The sequence below is a fragment of the Nannospalax galili genome, unplaced genomic scaffold (genome assembly GCF_000622305.1).
Source record: "Nannospalax galili isolate Female #2095 unplaced genomic scaffold, S.galili_v1.0 scaffold786, whole genome shotgun sequence".
Taxonomy (NCBI): domain Eukaryota; kingdom Metazoa; phylum Chordata; class Mammalia; order Rodentia; family Spalacidae; genus Nannospalax; species Nannospalax galili.
The window spans coordinates 1,631,753-1,652,094 of record NW_008355774.1 but is presented as its reverse complement, the minus strand read 5'-3'; the positions used below and the strand labels follow the sequence as shown (position 1 = coordinate 1,652,094).

General features: G+C 44.8%; 2 protein-coding genes across 9 annotated transcripts in view; both read right to left on the bottom strand.

The window, feature by feature from the left end:
- Positions 1–389: 389 nt before the first annotated feature.
- Impdh2 (inosine monophosphate dehydrogenase 2) lies at positions 390–5,754 on the bottom strand. Of its 2 annotated transcripts, XM_008853216.3 has the most exons (15): positions 5,582–5,754; positions 5,098–5,146; positions 4,176–4,277; positions 3,982–4,056; positions 3,488–3,694; positions 2,933–3,020; positions 2,578–2,777; positions 2,406–2,496; positions 2,224–2,319; positions 1,933–2,004; positions 1,182–1,325; positions 956–1,100; positions 723–866; positions 558–641; positions 394–467 (listed from the first exon to the last, which is right to left on the bottom strand). In XM_008853216.3, exons 1-15 carry the CDS (start codon positions 5,677–5,679, stop codon positions 446–448), a joined length of 1,617 nt encoding a protein of 538 aa, XP_008851438.1. In that variant the 5' UTR covers positions 5,680–5,754; the 3' UTR covers positions 394–445. The 2 variants fall into 2 exon arrangements, with proteins under 2 accessions (XP_008851439.1, XP_008851438.1); XM_008853217.3 differs by lacking the exon at positions 1,933–2,004 and having other exon boundaries at positions 390–467; positions 5,582–5,752.
- A 236-nt stretch (positions 5,755–5,990) lies between these two features.
- The window catches only part of Qrich1 (glutamine rich 1), a 48,456-nt gene continuing 34,104 nt past the window's right edge, over positions 5,991–20,342 (bottom strand). For all 7 annotated transcript variants that reach the window (XM_008853207.3, XM_008853211.3, XM_008853210.3 and 4 more), the window contains 5 exons: positions 20,109–20,223; positions 10,329–10,437; positions 9,873–10,024; positions 9,299–9,389; positions 5,991–6,983 (listed from right to left, as the gene is read on the bottom strand). In XM_008853207.3, the coding sequence (XP_008851429.1) occupies positions 6,791–6,983; positions 9,299–9,389; positions 9,873–10,024; positions 10,329–10,437; positions 20,109–20,223 (660 nt within the window). In that variant the 3' untranslated portion in view covers positions 5,991–6,790. The remainder of the gene's footprint in view (positions 6,984–9,298; positions 9,390–9,872; positions 10,025–10,328; positions 10,438–20,108; positions 20,224–20,342) is intronic.

Sequence of the window (20,342 nt, the reverse complement as noted above, 5' to 3'; positions counted from 1 at the left end):
GTCACTGGGGGGGGGGGGCGCTTTGAAAAATAGGTTTTCATCCCCACAAGAGGATGTGGGATTCTCTGGTCCCTGAAAGGCTAGGAGTGTTCTCTACTTTAAGTTAGGGATTATGTACACATGTCTTCACCTGATTCCATATGGCCAAGCTTCAGGGGCAAACAGGAAGCTCTATGGAAGCCAGTTTCATATACTGTGATTACCTCCTAGGGAGCCAGAGTCAGAACCTCAGTGCAAGATGGAAGGAACCCTTAGGAGCTACTAGTAGTTTGATAGCAGTCCCCAAGAGTATTTTGAACCAGAACTACAGGTCCATGTTTGTGTGTATCTGTGGTGGTGGTGGTGGTAGCTGCAAAGCCCACATGCTTGTTGAAATCAAAGATCAGGCATCACTTTTTTTTTTTCAAACTTTTATTGAAAAACAGAGGGGATATCCTGGGTCTCCTCAGAAAAGACGCTTCTCATACCTGTAGGCAGAGTGCACCTGTGAAATTAGGGCAGGGGAGAGGAGTTCTGAGGTATGGCAGAAGCTCCCACCCAAGGACAGGATTACTTACGAATGAAGGCTGTGGACACCACCTTCCACCTGAGCTGAAGATGTTCTCTTCTCAAACTTAAGTTCCCCAGAGTACATCATGGCTCTGAAGAGGGGCAGGTATCAGATGTAGATAGCAGCTGGCCCTGAACAGCCCACTACCCATGTCCCAGCTACCCAATCTCACCGGACTTGGGTTAAACTCTTGGCACCAATGTCCTGACAGGAATGCTGAATGCCAGCAATCAAGTAAGGGACAAACTTGTGGATAGAACCTTTGTCCTGCACAGCCCCAGACACCCCTTGGGCCACTTTGATTTTGTCAGCTTCACTGTTGGAAAAGGCAAAGAAACAGGCAAGGTCACAACAGGAATGAGACTCTACAGAGTTGGGGTAGGGTGATTGGTCAGCGAATCATACCTGAAATACCGGTTCTGGCTGCTGAGATGCTTGTCCATGGCATCAAGAGAACCCATACCACGATATTTCTTTAGCCGGATCCCATCAGAGAAGAAGTACTCACCAGGAGCCTCAGTGGTGGCAGCCAGGAGGGAACCCATCATGACTATGGACAAGAGTGCTTGGGGCAGTCTGAGCAGTACAGGGAAGGGAATACCACTAAGGCCCTCAGGATACTAGGCCTCACCTGTTGAAGCTCCAAGGGCCAAAGCTTTGGCAATATGGCCCACATTTTGAATTCCTCCATCAGCAATAACAGGAACACCAAAGCGTCGTGCATACTCTGAAACCTTGTACACTGCTGTTGCTTGGGGCCGACCACAGGCCAACACTGTTGAAAAATGAACAGATGGGTGGGTAGTGCTGGAATCTGGGGAGGCAAAGGGCCCCTTGTAGGACCCAGGAACTCTTAAATACACCTATATCAAGTTGACAGCAGACGAAAAGATGTGTCTGAGATGGCCCATCTGTCTTGAATCATTACAAACAGCTGTGCTGTGTGTGTGCTCGTGCATGTGTGCAGGGCCCAGGGCAGCCTCAGGCACATGCATTCTGTAGCAACTGGTATCAGATGGGCAGGAGTCACCGTGCAGTTAGTATTCGGAGGCATATTAGACCTAGCCCCTCTTGCATAGTGGGCAGCTTGGGCAAGACTGGGGCAGTGGTAAAGTAGAAGAGAGCTAGGCTCCTGAGTTGGCTGCTGAGCCATGCCTACTGCAGAGTACATGGGCAGAGCAGGGCCTGCCTTAGGAAGGAAGTCCTGTTCTGTGTGCACCCCAGAAAGGAGCTGTTCTTAATCAGCCCCCAAACTGTGGTCTGTACATCTGTTTGCCCTACCCACCCAATAGCACCACAAACCCGGGGAGCTACAGCTACAGTCAACCAAGCAGCTGGGCAGTGGGCAGCTGGGCCGGGCCAGTGGGCCGGGCTGGACTTACTATAGCAGCCCGTGACAGTAGAAGGGCATTTGGGGCTGTGGGACTTTATGTCTGGAGGGATCTTGGGAGCCACTAAATAAAACAAACAGACCAGAGTTTAGAGAGGGTGCAGAGCAGGAGCAAGGAGGCCAGGCTAGGCAGGGAATGGCAGGTGAGGGATGACAAGAACCTGTCTTGCTTCCAGCCATGTCACCCATCCAAGAGGCCTGTTTGGCCCTAGAGTTGTCCACATTGGAGGACTCAGTGTAGTGCCCCTAAGGATGCTTGGTACCAGCTGAAGCACATTATTACCTTCCTGGGTGATACAGATGGAGCCACTTCCCATGCCAACTCGAAGGGCATCGACACCTGCATCAATCAGGTTCTTGGCTTGAGCAGCAGTGACCACTATCATGAAGCAGAAAAGCTCATGAGGGTCTACATAGGAAGAAAACTCACCTGCCCTTACCCATAGGTACCCAGTCTTGTCTTACCATTGCCTCCTATGACTTGGAGATTGGGATATTTCTCTTTGATGTACTTGATCATATTGATTTGAAAAATGGAATTTCCCTGGGAAGAGTCCTAGGACAGGAAGTAAGTTCTGGCTACACTGTGATATGGGCAATTACCCTATAGTCCCACCCTACTTATGCAGTAGCTCACCAAAACCACCACATCCACACCAGCAAGAGCTAGTAAGTCTAGCCTATACTTGTCATCTTCATGAGTGCCAATGGCTGCCCCACACAGTAACTGCTTCTTGGCATCTTTTGAGGCCAGTGGGTAATCCCGATTCTTCTTGAGGTCTGTCCGGGCAATGATGGCCACCAGCTCATCATCTTGATTTACAATGGGCAACTTCCCTGAAAACAGGATAGGACATGAATCAGAACCCTGAATATTATTTCTGGGCCCTTCCCCACCTCTAGGGTCTGCCAGTATCCCCAGCTAGCCCCCGCCTCTGCGTCCTAAGTGCTAGGATTAATGCATGCACCACCAAGCCTGGCCTGAGACGCACCCTTCTTGCTGCGCTGCAGAATTTCATTTGCCTCTTTCAAAGTGATGCCTGCAGGGGCTACAACCAAATCTTCTCTCTTTGTCATGATCTAGGAGGGAAGGACCAGTCAGATCCGATCCTGGCCCAGCCCTCCAGGTCACACAAAAGACCATGTCTGTCACATACTTGAACCCAATGCATCCCCTTCTTTTCAGGGGCACTCAGTAGTTACTATGTGAGTGAGTGAAGACTGGAATGGAACAGAAAGAACATGGCATAGGGAGCAGCCTCTTCTATTGCAGAGAAGAATCACAAGAGCAATGGAAAGAACCAGTACAGTCCTTGAGCACTTGCCTCCACCTCAAGAGTAGAAAAGAATGAAGCATGAAGGCTAGCAGACACCATGACAACTGAGTCCTGCAGGGAAGTGATGGGGGAAAGTCAGATGTAGTAAGAACGACTGGGCAGTTATTTTTTCCTGGGCAGAAAAGAGGCCCTCAGTGATTTCATTTAGGTGCAAGAAACTGCCTTCAGTTTTGGTTGTTAGACTATGGCTATGCTGACAATGGCACCTACCTCTTCTAAAAAATGGTCATGCTCTTCCTCCTTGAGAAAATCAATGTCCCTTGAGGAGATGATGCCCACCAACCGACTCCCCATCCGGCCGGTATCTGTGATGGGGATACCACAGAAACCATGCCGGGCCTTGGCTTCAAAAACATCCCGTACCCGATCTCTGGGACTGAGGACCACAGGGTCAGTGATGAATCCCTGTTCGTATTTCTGGAAGAGATGGTGAGAAGATCATTACATTTCTGAAACCACTTTTCAGGCTCCTGGTCTAAATAAAGCACATGGTCTGTGCCTAAGTGCCCTGTATGGCAGTATCTCAGGAGGCACTGTGCACCTGGTACACTTCCACTAGTTAAAGAAATGGGGTCTTGGGTCTTTCTCAGTAAACCCCACAGTGGGCAGAAAGCACTCCTAGCAGAACAAACCATCCACTCCCACCCCACTCCACTTCAGTGCAATTCCCAGGAACTCTTGTCCATGATCCTTGCCCTTCTGACCTTCACTTTCCGAACTTCATTGGCCTGGAATTCAGGTGTACAATTGTGGTGAATGAAACCAATACCGCCTGTAAGCTATAAGATGAACAGACGAGAGAATAAGTAACAAAGGATAACAAGAGGCACAACTTAAAAATTTTCAGGGAAGGGTGATGTCACTACCGCCTTGTCCTCTCATACACCACGAGGCTTACCGCCATTGCAATGGCCATTCCAGCCTCTGTGACTGTGTCCATGGGTGAGGAAACCAATGGGGTCTTCAGTGTGATCTTCTTGGTTAGAGCAGAGGTCAAGTCCTGAGGAAACAAAGGACCACTAAATATAGGGAAATACCTAATTCTTTAGGGTGGTAACCGAGGCTCTAGGTGATGTGTATGTCCACCAGAAAGACCACTGAAATGAATCTACACCTAAGTCCCGTATGGTGCGTGAGATTGCCACACTGTACCTTTAGGCTTTCTTGATGTTTAGAACCCAATTCATAGGCTGGGCATAATGGCACACGCATACTATAATCCCAACACTCAGGAGTCAACCTGGCCTACATAGTGAGTTCCAGACAAGTGACAGTTTTATATATGGAAGGCCCATTTCAAAAACAAAACATGTAAAAAGAAACAAGCACAAAAAAGCTGGGTGTGGTGACACACCTATTTACTTCCAGCACTCGAGGGACACAAAGACAGGCAGATCTCTGTGAGATGGAGGCCAGCCCGGTCTAAATATCAGCTGGGTCTTCAGGGAGACCTTGTGTCAAAAAGTAACAAAAAAACAAAACCCAAGCATCTGGCATGGTGGCACATGCCTTTAATCCCAACACCGGAAGCAGAAGCCAGCCTGATTTACATGGCAAGTTCCAGGCCATTTGTGGCTACTGGGAGATCCAGTCTCAAGAAAACCAAAACCAAACAAAACTCAAAAACCCCCAAAACAGCCGGGTGGCGCACGCCTTTAATCCCAGCACTTGGGAGGCAGAGTCAGGATCGCTGTGAGTTCCAGGCCAGCTGGGGCTACAGGGAGACCCTGTCTCAAAAAAGACCAAAAAAACAAAACAAAACAAAAAAACCCAAAACAAAACAAACCCCAAACACCTCAGCAGTTTATTCTTGTACTTACCACTTGGTCTGCAGTGAAGTCGATATACCCCGGAAGAATGAGAAAGTCACTGTTGGAGAGGGAATGAAGCGGGAGGACTCAGTTTTATAAACACGAAGAGACACCAGTTCCATTATCTTATCCCATAAGGTTCTGGCCAAGGAGTGGCACTGACTGAGCCTTTGTGTCACAGGCAAGACGACACTTAGTGGAAATAAAGACTGGGGACTCATGCCTCTGAGCTGTCAACAGTGTTACCGGCACACTGACAATTTCACGTGTCCAGAGAACAGAGTATCGAGAGTTAAAAGTCCCAAGTACTGCCAAAACGACTCTCTCCACCCGAAACCCCTCCTCTTATCTGTCAAAATGAGCCCCAGAGAGGTAATTTCCGGAGGCTTTCCCCCCGACTGCGCCCGAACGAGCTTCACTGAAGCCCTCCCTTGCCTCCTTGCCCACCACGCCGCCCCTTCGTCTCGCCCTGATGAGGTCCCTAGATCCGCACTTGTAGGTGAGGCCGTCCCCACAGTTGAACAGTTGCTGTGCGGTGAGCCCGTCGTCTGGCACGTAAGACGTGCCCCCGCTAATCAGGTAGTCCGCCATGGTCAAACAGGAGTTCAGACGCGTCTGCGAGGACCGCGCCGCAGAGGCCTCTGCCGTTTGGGCCGCGCCAATATAAACCAGTAGATTTCGTCACTGCGTTGCGTGCCTTGCCGACGTCACTGCGCAGTGCGTGCCTATCAGGAACGGTCTCTAGAGCAGAGGCGGAGCTAGTTCAGAGACACGAGCGCACGCGCAATAACATTTATAGGCCTTCTTCGGCAGGGGCTGCTTCCCACCCCACCCCTTATAGAGCTCCACTCCTGCAAGATCTTGGCTCGTTCTCCCCAAATAAAGACACGAAATCGACCAGCTTGTTGAAAAGACGTGCTTGTCATTCTTAATAAACAACTAGAATAAGAATACATAAGAGAAAGAGTGGTATCTTTATATGATACACAAGTGTATGTTACAAGAATTCCATCAGGCACAGGAGCCTCAGGTTTAAGGCCTCAATGTCAGGCCAAAAAAAAACCAAAAAACAAACAAAAAAAAAAAACCAGGAAAAAAAAAAAAGGCATGGTAAAGTTTTTATTTTAACATCTATGTCACTTGTCATGAAGGAGGGTGTAATAGAAACTGTCTTTAATAAATCATAATTGAAATTCCCCTCATTTTTCTTCCATTAAGATGCTAAGTTTATGTCTGAGCATGAAGAAAAGAATGTGGCTCCCTGTGGTCAGTGAAGTCTGCCAGTTCAGAATGAAAGCCAGCTGGAGAGATTCCCAGGAGGGCTGATCCATCATCAATTCCATCTTTCTTGTGGAAGGGACCACATTTCTCCAAATGATCCAAGCCCTTTCCCTATGCCCGACGGAGGAGGAGAGAGGGAGAGGGAGAGAGAGGGAGAAAGGGAGGGAGATCAGCCAACAAGTTTCTAGGACATCTGGCTCTCAGAAAATCTAGAGCCCCCATGAACCAGTGGTTTGCCACAGGTCTATGAAGATGCAAAGGGGGCAATGTTTTCTTTTACATTTTAACAGAAGTAGCCTGAAAAGTTTCGTAACTACACCAATAAAAAGAAAAAGGGAAAAAATGGAGGCCTCTTCTTTAGCGTAAAAGTCTATCCAGTTTTTCCTGGATGTTTTTTTTCTTCTACCATAGCAGAGCCATCTCAGTGCATGGTGCTTGCGTTGGCCACTGCAATGGCCTCTTGAATTTCTCGTATAACCAGGATCCGGGTCAGCATTTGTCCCATCTGTTCTCTGCTGATTGGCTGGACTGAGTACCAGATTGGGCTGTTCGGAGCCACCACTGGTTCAGGTGTCAGGTAAAAGGTGTCATTCCGGCCTTTCACACTCTGGGGGCTGAAGAAGATTTCAGTAAAAGATGGGTAACAGCGCTATTAAATTTTTTTTTTTTTTTTTGTCTTTTTGAGACAGGGTCTCCTTGTAGCCCCAGCTGTCCTGGAACTCACTATGTAGACCAGGCTGGCCTCGAACTCACAGAGATCCGCCTGCCTCTGCCTCCCGAGTACTGGGATTAAAAGCGTGCGCCACCATGCCCCGCCAGCATTATAAATTTTAACCCTCCCAAGACATATGATATCTCAAAGCAGCAGCTCTGGAGGTTCAACAGCTTAACTACTAAATTCCAAGCACTATCACATACCACTTCTTGGAACTCAACTGGGACCACTCTAAATGCCATTGACAAGCTGCATCTTTCCTGTCACTCTTACATAATAAGCAAGCTGTGATTTAGCACGTTGCTGCACTTGTATAGCACCCCTGGGTTTTGACTAAAATCTATCTATATCCCACTTGGAGCTAACTTCAAAACTCAGAAGATCTAGGTCTGTTTATTCACATTGCTTACTCAGCAACAAAGTTCATGATAAAGGGGTCCTACCTAGGTTCATTCCCCCTATACCCTATGATGCTGTATCTTTTCAGAACTGAGCACACCCCATCATCTCACAATTACTCATCTATCCATTCAAAATTTATTGGAGAGCTATGTGTGCTGGGTCTGTAATAAAAAGTATGCAGAAACAGTTCCTATCTTATGGAACATAGGGATGAAGGGAGAGGGCAGCTAAAGTCACAAATATATACAAAATAATTGTTAAGTGATACAGAGAAAATAGCCAGAGGGAAAAGGTAGGGAATCTAGAAATGCTTCCTTGGAAGAGCTCTCTTTTTTAATTCCCTTGCGTGGAAGTGTGGATAGTAGGCTCAAAGCAGCAGACATGAGCTAGCAATGGGAAATACTCATTGTGTAAAGATTACCACCGAAAGTTTTCATTTAAAATGAATACAAAGATCTATAAACCAAAAAAGCTCCTTCACTGATGTGATGATATACCAAACCACAGGGGACAAGAGAAAACAGAGAAGCTGAGAGGAACATCCTCCCTACCTATGGTGATGATAACAATGACAAAATCTGGGCCAGATTGGTGCAGGGTCATGACTAGTATGTGACTAAGAATGTGGCCTTTGTGTATCTTCTCTATGAGAAGTGACTATCAGGGTTCAGTGACCCTTTTGAAACCACAGAACTATGCGTATCATACATTTTGACAAAGCCAATGAAGTTGTTTCTTTGAGTACTGGGGACTTAACTCAGGGCATGCTAGACAAACACTCTATCCCTGAGTGCTATCTCCTCCCTTCGCCCTTTCTGGTTTGTTTATTTATTATTTATTTATTTATTATTGTCTTTTTGAGACAGGGTCCCCCTGCAGCCCCAGCTGTCCTGAACTCACTATGTAGAACAGGCAGGCCTTGAACTCATAGAGATCTGCCTGCCTCTGTCTCCCAAGAGCTGGGACTACAGGCATGCACCACCACGCCCGGTGGTATTTTAAGATTTTGAGACAGGGTCTCAAAAATTGCCTAAGCAGGTTTTGAATTTATACTTCTCCTGCCCCAGCCTGAGTACCTGAGATTATAGGCCTGTGCAACCGGGCTTGGCATGACAAAATTGCTTCTATTATTTAGCTTTTTTTTTTTTTTGGGGGGGGGGGTATCAGGATCTAGATCTAAGGCAACCTTAAGGTTACTATGTCATCAAGGATGACCTTGAACTTCTGATACTCTCCCTTCCACCTCCCAAATACTGGGATTATAGGCATGCATCATCACCTCTTTTAAAAAATATTTATTTAAAAAAATTTTTATCCATTAATTTTTTGTGTATGAGTGTATTGCTTGCATACATATTAAGTGTACCCCTGTCATGAAATGTCCATGGAGGTCAGAGGGGGCGTTGGAGACCCCTGGAGTTATGGACCCAGCAGTTGTTAGCCACCATGTAGGTGCTAGCATTCAAACCTGGATGCTTTGCAAGAGCAGCAAGTGCTATTAACTGCTGAGTTATCTCTCCAGTCCCCACATCTGACTTTTTTGGGGTATCTTTTTGAGACAGGATCTCCCTGTAGCCCCAGCTGGCTTTGAACTCACAGAGATCCACCTGCCTCTGCCTCTTGAATGCTGGGACTAAAGGCATGCGGCACCACAATCAGCTTCCCATATCTGACTTTTATATTTAGCTTTTGGGAAGTGATTTACTCTCAAACTGGGACTCTATATAGAATGCCTCTGACAAGAAATGCATACACAAGAAGCATGTACGCAAATATATACATTCACATGTTCAATATATAAACCCTCCTTACCATTTGAAGAGGTAGAAATCATAGAGCTTGATGGGACACCTCAACGGATTCTCTGGATTTTCTGTTTGTTCTGCATACATGTCATCTGTAACTATTAAAAAACAAAGGCTAAGATGGTTCAGTGTGTAAATGCATCTGCCATGAAGCCTGATGACCTGAGTCTGATCCAATAACTCATATGGTGGAAACGCAAGAACCAACTCCCTTCTGTAAGTTGTCCTTTGACCTCCACACTTGTGATGTGGCACCCATGAAAGTATACACACACACGCACACACACAGAGATCTATAACAGATTATCTTGGCTCAGGCCCAGATCAATAACCTTAAGCACTCAGTCACCCCAACTAGAAACAAGTCCTATCTATCAAGGGAAGTATCCTAGGAAGGAAGAAAGGGAAGAGACTACTTTTCCCAGGTCTTTCCTACTTCTTCAAGAAAAGTTTGATGTTCTTGGCTCAGAAGGGAATGGAGAATTCTTGTCCAGCGAACCTCAAACCACCACCCCCATCACTAGCACCATAGTGGGAGAGCAGAGCATGACATCTGTTGCTGTCATCCCTGCTTTCTATACCTTTCTGGCCAGTCTGGTGTATTCCAAGGGCCTTCAGATACCGGATACTTGTGCTTTTATCCTTGGGATTAGAAGGATTCTTCTTTGTCTGTCGCAATACCTTGGAGAATGCCAGCTTCATGTGCTGGTCCACTGTCTTCAACAGGAAGTACCTGAACCACAAGTGAAAAGCAGAAAGAGGGGTGCCAGGAGGATACAATAACTTCCCATTTCCCTAAGATCTGGGCAGCCCCATGTCCAAGCACAATGTCCAGAGGAAGAACCATATCAAAATGCATTGCAAGGGTCTAGCGAGGCTATTTGCCTTACCATTTGCTACACAAAATGTAGCTAAAAGGGACTCAAAGTAGCTCAAAGCTTCTTAGATGTGTCAGAGAATATAGAAGTCCTCCTGTTTTTCCACTCTCTTCACTAGGCAGATGCCACAGTTAAGAATGGAGCTTCTAGAACACTTACTTGGTATTAAAGAACATGAGGGTGGTCAGCAGTGTGGAGGGAGAATGTGCCCCAAGCTGCTTGCATTCCCACAGCATTTCTTCAGTCACGTGGCTGGGCAGAACATAGCCTAGGTGGAACAGAGTACCGCTGGAACAACTGGATGGCAGAGGTCCCACAAACACCCAGGACCAGAAGTGACAAGGACTACACAGGAACACAAGTCTTATCAAGGAAAGTATTCCTTGAGTGTAATAAAATAATCTAGAAAGCTATTTAAAACACATCAATTGGGGCTGGAGAGATGGCTCAGCGGTTAAGAGCACTGACTGCTCTTGCAGAGGACCAAGGTTCGATTCCCAGCACCCACATGGTGGCTGCAAACCATCCTTAACCCTAGTTCCAGGGGAATCTGAAGCCCTCTTCTGACCTCTGTGGTACTGCACAACACAGGTGCACTCATTTACATGCAGGCAATACACTCATACACATTAAAAACAAAAAACAAACAACAACAACAACAAAATGCATCAATCAAATTTTGGAGGTAGGAGCTGATAAGGACCATTTGTTTCTAATTAAGTTCTACAGTGATAGTGCTGCAGCTGCTGCTCTGGGGAACCACACTTTTGAGAATTAAAGCCTTTTATGTGACGGCTGGAACCTAAAAATTTTTCCCCATTAATCCCAGATACTAATTTAGGGCAAAAGGACTGTGTTGTTCAAGGGAAGTTCACTACAGAAAACTACAAACCAAATTCTATTTGCTCTAAGAAAGCTTTTATGGGTCTGGAGAGATGGCTCAGCAGTTAAGAGTACTGACTGTTCTTGCAGAGGACCCAGGTTCAATCCCCAGCACCCACATGGCAGCTAACAACCGTCTGTAACTCCAATTCCAGGGGATCTGACGCCCTCTTCTGATGTCTGAGGGCACTGTACAACATGCCTACCTACACTGTAGGCAATACACTCATACACACAAAATAAAAAAAAAAAGCATCTGGCCGGGCTTGGTGGCACACGCCTTTAATCCCAGCACTTGGGAGGCAGAGTCAGGCACATTTCTGAGTTCAAGGCCAGCCATGTCTACATAGTGAGTTCCAGGACAGCTGAGGCTAAAGGGAGACCTTGTCTCCAAAGATGGCTCAGCAGTTAAGTCACTGCTCTTGCAGAAGACCCAGGTTTGAATCCCAGCACCCACATGGCAGCTAACAACTATTCGTAACTCCAGTTCCAGGGAATCTGTCGGCTTCTTCTGTCCTCCGTGGGCACTGCACAACATGGGTGTACTTACTTACATGCAGACATAACACTCATAAACAAAATAAAAACAGAAATAAAAAAAGAAAAAATGATAAGGAAAAAAGTATAAAGAAAAAGAGAGCTTTGGGGCTAGAGAGATGGCTCAGTGGTTAAGAAGACTAAATGTTCTTGCAGAAGACCCAGGTTCGAATTCCAGCACCCACGTGGCAGCTAACAACTGTAACTTGAGTTCCCAGGGACCCGACAGCCTTTTCTGTCCTCCAAGGGCATTGCACGACACAAGAGGACTTACCTACATGTAGGCAATATATGCATACACATAAAATAAAAATAAATATTTAAAAAAGAGAGCTTTTATGTTTTCAAGGTGCCCATGACCCAATGCATACCCCTCTTGGCCCTTACTAATCTTCTTTATCTATTGTCTCTAGAAAGCAAACTTATTTTCATAAACAAAAGTGAAGACTGATACTTGAATTACTACAACTTTCCTGCAAAAGGGTAAGTATTAGTCTAAGACCCAAGTTCTAAAGTCCAAAGAGCCCTGTATAACCAGGAACACACCATTCAATTTGCCCATTATGGCACCTCTATGTGCTCAATGTGCAAATGTTTGTATACTGAGGGCATGGTTAGCAGATGAGCAAATAAAGCACTCTCCTCCAGATTTCAGGATTCCATGGGCAGGAGTGAAGGTAAGAAGAGAAAAAGAACAATCTGCCCAATACAGACTTTTGTTATTGTCAAAGCTGGACATCTTACTACTTAGAGCATTTTCCTCTTTAAAGCAATTCTGGCTTTTTTGTTTATGTTTGAGACACGGTCTCCTCCCTCTATAGCTTAGACTGGCATGCAATTCAATATATTCCAGGTTGGCCTAGAACTTGCAGTCCTGCACGTCTGCCCCTGACTCTGGAGTGCTGGGATTCCACAGCATATCATAACCATGCCCAGCTCTGTCTCTCTCCTTGTCTACTCACTACACACATTATGGCACAGCAGGAACAGGAAACACTTTGTTCCTGGATATATCTGAAGCCCCCACAACACAGGACAAGCAACAACACAGATCGCCTAAGGAAAAGCCATCTCCTTGGAACAATTTCAGGAAAACCTTGGCATATTGTCCTCCTCTTGGTTCACTCTGCTACCTCTGCTTCTTCTGGCAGTCTAGTTTCCCCCTAACTTTCCAATCCACATAATTTAAAGTAAGTTTTAATGTTAAAGATCCACAACTCCCTGACATAGGAGAAATAAGATACAAAAAGGAAAGTCCTATAGTTCTGAAACCCCACAGCAAGCATGAAAATGATATGCTGCATCTTTTTTTTTTTTTTTTTTTTTTTTTGAGAAAGGGTCTCCCTGTAGTCCCCGCTGTCCTGGAACTCACTATGTAGACCAGGCTGGCCTTGAATTCAGAGATCCGCCTGCCTCTGCCTAATATATTGTATCTTTTGAAAACTTTCTCAGGTCTGCTCACTTGCCGGCCTAAATGGTCAACAGAGGAGAAATGATCACCTGTACTCAGACTGTAATCCTGAACTACCACTTCTCAGTAAAAGAAGGGAGGTTCCATATCGAAGGGATAGACTAAAATGGGAGAGAAATGTCAGAGATGAAACTGGAACATTCTGTCAAATCAGAAATCAAGGGAGCTACCAAAGACTATGCTTATGTTAAAAGAACTTGAGAAAGGGCAATTTAAAAACGCTCCAAATGCCTCAAAATATGGTCTCTGCATTGGCAAATACAACTGCAATGACTTGAATCATATCAAATGTTATATATACAAGTTCACAATGATTCTTTTATTTTTCTTTCTTTGTCTTTTTGATACAGAGTATCTCTGTAGCCCCAGTTGGAGTTGGCCTGGAACTCATTATGTAGACCAGGCTGGCCTGGAACTTACTGAGATCTGCCTGCCTCTGCCTCCCAAGTGCTAGGATTAAAGGCCACCACGCCCAACAAGTTCACAATGATTCTTAAAAGAACAAGGCTTCGTTTGGTAGCATATACTCCCAGCATGTAGAAAGCTGAGGATGGAAGATCAGGAGTTCAAGGCCAGCAAAGTGTGGATAAAAATAATAAAATATTTAAAGGCTTGGGATAATCACACCAAGCTCAGTAATTATTTTTCACATTTATTTATTGAATGTGTCTGTGTGTACTGTGTGAGGGTGCACTCACAAGTGCAGGAATGCCACACCAAGTGTGTGGAGGTCAGAAGACAAATTTTTTATTTTTTATTTTGTATGTATGAGTGTACTGCCTCCATGTATTAGAGTGCACCCCTGTCGTGTAATGCCTCGGAGGTCAGAAGAGGGTTTTGGATTCCCCTGGAACTGAGTTAAGGACGGTTCGTAGCTGCCGTGTGGATGCTGGGACTCGAACCCAGGTCCTCTGCAAGAGCAGTCAGTCCTCTTAATCACTGAGCCATCTCTCCAGCCCCCAGAAGATAAATTTTAGGAATTGTTTTTCTCCTACTCCATGGATTCCAGGGATGAAACCCCATTTCCTAACCAGTAATTTTTTTCAAAGTTTTAGTAGACAATTAGAAAATTTATTTTAAAAATTAAAAGTGGTTACCAAGAACAATCTCATTATTTTTATTTTATGTGTATGAGTGCATTGTCTGCATGTATGTAAGTGCACTTGTCATGAAATGCCCGAGTAAGTCAGAAGAGGATGACAGATTCCCTTGGAACTGAAGTTATGAATAGTTGTTAGCTACCATGTGGGTGCTAGGAATTGAACCCGGATCTTCTGTAAAAGCAGTCAGTGCTCTTAACCACTAACTCAACTCTCCAGCCCAAATCTTTTAAAATTTTTAAGTTTTGTGCATTTCATACAATAGCTCTTAATTAAATTTAGACCCTCTTCCCCACCTATGGCCCCACACACCCCCATCAGTAATTTTTTTTGTCTTTTTGAAACAGGGTCTCCCTCTAGTCCCAGCAGGCCACAGAGATCCACCTGCTTTTCCCTCCCAAGTGCTGGGACTACAGGTGTGTACCACCACACCCAGCCCCATGAGTAATTTTTAAAATTAAAATTTATACAGGGCCTGCATGATGATTCAAAAAAAGCTTGCTGTGCAACCCTGATGAGCTTCATTCCATCCCCAAAACCCATACTAGAAGAGAACTGACTCTCAAAAAATTTGTTCATTCACCTCTGTGAGTTCATGAGCACACACACACACAATAAACATTAAAAAATAAAGTAAATAAATAAATTAAAAAAAAATATTGAGTAGTACACTTTTTTTTTTTTTTTTTTTTTGGTCTTTTTCAGACAGGGTCTTCCTGTAGCTGTAGTTGGCCCGGAACTCACAGAGATCTACCTGCCTCTGCCTGCTGGGATCAAAGGCATGCACCACCATGCCAGGTCTTGAGTACTAAACATTTTAAAAAATGGCAATACCAGGTTTAAAATTCATGTTCATGTAAAACTCCTGGCTCAGATTCCCTGGTGCTAGGTCTACAAGCACATACTACACTGATTAGTGGTAACTTTGGTGTATGTGTGTGTTGAAATCAGCGATCTTAATCACTTTCCGTATTACTGTTTCCAAACAGGGTCTCTCAACTGAACCTGGAGTTCACTGATTCAGCTACACTGAGACAGGCTTGTCCTTCTCTTGGTGGTGGGATTATACACCACATCCAGTTTTTTTCTTTTGGTCTTTTTGGGACATGGTCTCCCTGTGGCCCCAACTGGCCTGGAACTCGCTATGTGGACCAGACTGGCCTCAAACTCCCAGAGATTCCCTGCCTCTGCCTCCCAAGTGCTGAGATTAAAGGCATGCATCACCACGCCCAGCCAGTTTTTCTTTTCAAAAATATTTTATTTGAGCTGGGCGTGGTGGTACACCCCCTGTAGTCCCAGCACTTGGGAGGCAGAGGCAGGCGGATCTCTGTGAGTTCAAGGCTAGCCTGGTCTACATAGTGAGTTCCAGGACAGCTGGGGCTACAGGGAAACCCTGCTTCAAAAAGACGAAAAAACAAAACAAAACAAAACAAAAAACGGGAATTAAAAAAAAAATTTTATTTGGGGCTGGAGAGAGAGCTCAGTGGTTAAGAGCACTGACTGCTCTTGCAGAAGACCTAGGTTGGATTCTCAGTACTCACATGGCAGCTATGAACTGTCCTTAACTCCAGTTCCAGGGGAATGTGAAGCCCTCCTTCTGACCTCCGCGGCATTGCATGACACAGGTGCAGTCACATACATGCAGGCAATATACTTGTACACATAAATTTTTTTTTAAATATATTTTTTATTATTGTTTTTAGTTGCAGAGCTTTTTAATTATTCCAGACAGAAATGTTGTGTCCATTAAATGTTGCCCCCCTTATTTATTATTTTTATGTGTATGAGTGTATTTATTGCCTGCACTTTTGTAAGTGCACCGATGTCGTGCAATGCCCTTGGAGGTCAGAAGAGGGCATCAAATCCCATGAAACTGGAGTTAGGACAGTTGTTAGATGCCGTGTGAGTGCTGGGATTTGGACCTGGGGCCTCTGCAAGAGCATCCAGTGCTCTTAACTGCTGAACCATCTCTCTAGCCCCTATATCCAGTTCTTCAGTGAATGCTGGGAACCTGAATTCCAGGTCTTCATGCTTGTGCAGCAAGCAGTTTTACCCTATTGAACCACTTCCAGAGCCTTCTTTTGCTTTTTTGAGACAAGGTCTCAGAAAGCCCAGGTTGGGCTTGAATGATGTTACTGAGGATAACCTGAAGCATCTGATCCACGTGCCTCCCTGGGATTACAGGGGTATGTTAGTTACCATGCTTGGCTCCCTTATTCTTATCTAAGAGTTTTACAAGTCTGTACTTTAAATTTGGTCTGTGATTCTTTCATGAAAATTGTATGTGCATGTGTGTGAGACAGGGTCTCTCTGCAGCCTCAGCTGGCCTGGAGTTGTAGACTAGACTGGCCTTGATATCACAGAGATCTGCTTGCTGCTGCCTCCCCAAGTGCTGGGATTAAAGGGGTGTGCCACCATACCAAGCCATTTTCATGAGAGTTTAAGGTTTGTGTTTAGATTTTCTACATGTGGAGGTCTAGTTATTATAACATCATTTGTTAAAAATGATTGTCCTAGCCAGGTGTGGTGGCACAGGCCTCTAGTCCCAGCACTCCAGAGGCAGAGGTAGGTGGATTTCTGTAACTTCAAGGCAAGCCTGGTCTACATAGTAAGTTTCAGGCTAGCTGGGGCTACAGGGAGACCCTGTCTCAAAAAGATTAAAAAAAAAAAAAAAAAAAAAAAAAGGCCTGCCCTTTCCTGGAAAGATGGTTCAGCAGTTTATGGAGGACCTAGGTTCAATTCCTAGCACCCACATGGTGGCTAACAACCATTTGTAAATCTAGTTCCAGGGAATTCAACGCCTTCTTCTGACCTCTGAGGGAATTGCACAACACGGGCACACTTACCACATGCAGGCAATACACTCAAATACATTAAAACACACACACACACACACACACACACACACACACAAAGACTGTCCTTTCTATGGTATACTGCCTTTTTACTTTGTCAAAGCTTTATTTATACAGTTCTATTTCTGGGATCTGTTCCCTGTTCCAGTGAAGTTATCTGCTCACTAAAACCCTGCACTGAAATTGCATAGGAGCTTTATTCACAAGTGCCCAAACTTGGAAACAACAAAGATAAAATGTCTTTCAATAGATAAACAGTTAAGTAAAATGAGGCAAATTCATGCATTGGAGAATGATTCAATGTTAAAAATAAGGAGCCTGGTATGATGATGTACATCTAGTACATCTGTGATACTAGTGGAAGTAGGAGAATCAAGAGTTCAGGCTAAGCAGTGAGTCTGAAGTCAGCTTGGACTACACAAGACCCTGTCTTAAAAATCAAAAACAAAGGATGGAGCTATAGCTCAGTTGGCAGAATTTTTGCCTAGCTTGCAGGAGCCCTGAGTCTCAATTTCCAGTACCAGGTAAACCAGACCTGGTGACACATCAAGTAATCCCAAATACTTGGGAGGAGGGGCAAAAGGATCAGAAGCTCAAGGTCACCCTTAGCTACACAGTTCTGAGGCCAGTTTGGGATACTACGTGAGACCCTGCCTGGAAGACAAAGTAAACAAATCAAGCAATCAAGGCATGAAAAGACATATGGGAGCTTTAAGTGCACATTGCTAACAAAAAGAAACTAATCACAAAAGGATAAATACAAACCTATAAAAGGTCTAGGAAATAAGTGAGCCCTACTCAATATAAAACTATGAACTTTGGTCAATGGGAATTTCCATTTCTCTTTTGATTGACACAGAGTCTCAAACTCCCATCTTCCTTGCCTCTACCTTCCAACTGCTGGGATTATAGGCATACACCACAATACCCAGTTTCATGTGGGAATTCTCTGTAATTCCCCTTCAGTTGATCTAGACCCCTAAGATTACTCAGACAAGAAAAGCTACTTAAAACAAAAATCAACCCCAAGTCAGATATTTCACTGAAATGCTTATGATGTTCCTTTGAAAACAAATACTGCTGAGATGTTGAGTGTAGATAAAGTCACAATTATGTTTTCACTTTTCAATCAGGGTCTTGAATTCAAGGCCAGTCTATATATTTCTATATTCCTGAATGCTGGGATGATGAGTATGTACCATGCTAAGCTAACAGGGTTTGTTCTTTTTTTGTTTTATTAGTCAGGGTCTCCATGTAGCCCCAGCTTGCCTGGAACACACTACGTAGATCAGGTTGGCCTCAATCTCACAGAGATCTACCTGCCTCTGCGATTAAAGGTGTGAGACACTGAAACGTCCCACATTTTAAAAAATTAAATCATTTTATTCAGTAAGGTGGAGAGGGTAAATAGATCAAAGGTATCTGATGTTCTGGGCAGAGGCAGAGCACTCTGGTTCATCATTGCCAAAGATTTTTTAAAAAAATTCCTTATTATTTTTATTTTATGTATTATGAGTGTCTGTAAGTGCACCTGTGTTGTGCAATGCTCATGGAAGTCAGAAGAGGGTGGGTTGTCAGCCAGATGCCTTTAGTCCCAGCACTCAGGAGGCAGAGGCAGGCGGATGTCTGTGAGTTCAAGGCCAGCCTGGTCTACAACTGCTCTAGCAACTCCGTAACTCCCCTGGAACTGGAGTTATGGAGTTGCTAGCTGCTACGTGGGTACTGGGAACCAAACCTGGGTCCTCTGCAATAACAGCCAGTGCTCTTAATCACTGAACCATCTCTCCATACCATATTTTTAGTTATTTGTGTATGTGTGTAGGTATGTGCACTGAGTGCACATGTCTTCAGAGGTCTGAGGCACTGATTGGATCCTCTGGAACTGGAGTTATGGGCTGTTTTGAGCCATCAGACATAGGTTCTGGGAATCAAATTCAGATCCTCTGGAATAGTGCTTGCCCTTAACTGCCAAGCCAGCTCTCTAGTTCTCATAGAAAAAAAGTTTTTTGGTCTTTTTGAGATAGGTCTCCCTGTAGCCCCAGGTGGTCTGGAAATCACTATGTAGACCAGGCTGGCCTTGAACTCACAAACATCCGCCTGCCTCTGCCTCCTGAGTGCTGGGACTGAAGGCTTCTGGCTGAAAAATATTCTTTAATAATTGTAATAAGGATTCTAATGTTACTTGTTTTTCTTTCTTGTCTTTTTTTTTGAGACAGGGTCTCCGTGTAGCCCAGCTGTCCTGGAACTTGCTATGTAAACCAGGCTGGCCTCAAGCTCACAGAGATACACCTGCCTCTGCCTCCCAAATGCTGGGACTAAAGGTATGCACCATCATGCCCCCCTCCCCCTTTTTCAAATAGTGTCTTACAGCCGGGCGTGGTGGTGCTCCCCTTTAATCCCAGCACTCAGAAGGCAGAGGCAGGCGGATCTCTGTGAGTTCAAGGCCAGCCTGGTCTACATAGTGAGTTCCAGGACAGCTGGGGCTACAGGGAGACCCTGTCTCAAAAAGATTAAAAAAAAAAAAAAAGTGTCTTACAATGTTGCCCAGGCTGGCCTTAAATTCTTGGGCTCAAGCAATCTTCCTTCCTTCCTTAGCCTCCTAGCACTTGAGTCCCCTGGCCATTTATTTTAATCAAATTTGGACATGAAGGTGCTGGAGTGTGCTCAATCATTAAGGAGCCAGGTTCCATTCCCAGCACCCACATGACTTGCTAACAACTGTCTGCAACTCCAGTTCCAAGGAGAATCCAACACCAACTTCTGACCTCTGTGGGCACTGCATGACATGGGTGCACTTACATACATGCAGGCAAAACACTCATACACTAAAAATAAAATATTTTAAAATAAATTTGGATATGAAAAAATGATAGTTCTGCATGCCCCAAGTGTCCTTACCATATTGGGAGCAGCAGCCCTCTCCGGTGAGCAGTGCTCCTTTCCTATCAGGAAAAGCACCAGAGACCAATGGTGCCACTTAAGAGTTATAGCCCCTTTCCCACACGTTATAATCATAGCCAAACAAACATTTTTCAAACATTTTTTTAAAGCCCAAGTAGAAAAGAAAGAAATCCAAAGAAAAGGAGACTCTTACCAAGTGGAGTGACCCGGGGCTGTACATCTTTCAAAACTTCATGTAACCACTCAGTGAAACGAACATAATAAAGATCAGAGAAGATGTCATCTACCCTTCCATTTTCAAAAAGGTACTAAAAAAAAAAAAGAAAAAATAACAAAAGTTATTGGCTGTATCTTGAGTAAAGCCCTTAGGAAAAATAAACATTTTCCAGCAACACCACTGCCTTACCATTCCCCTCTTTCTATTTCC

What these genes read in the sequence shown, in the direction of transcription:
- Impdh2 (XM_008853216.3), bottom strand. Translation starts at nt 5,679, where the DNA reads ATGGCGGACTACCTGATTAGCGGGGGCACGTCTTACGTGCCAGACGAC. An exon ending in CCAAGTCATAGGAGGCAATG is followed by an intron (nt 2,320 to 2,405) that starts GTAAGACAAGAC and finishes GCTTCATGATAG; the next exon opens with TGGTCACTGCTGCTCAAGCC. An exon ending in GGCCCTTGGAGCTTCAACAG is followed by an intron (nt 1,101 to 1,181) that starts GTGAGGCCTAGT and finishes TCTTGTCCATAG; the next exon opens with TCATGATGGGTTCCCTCCTG.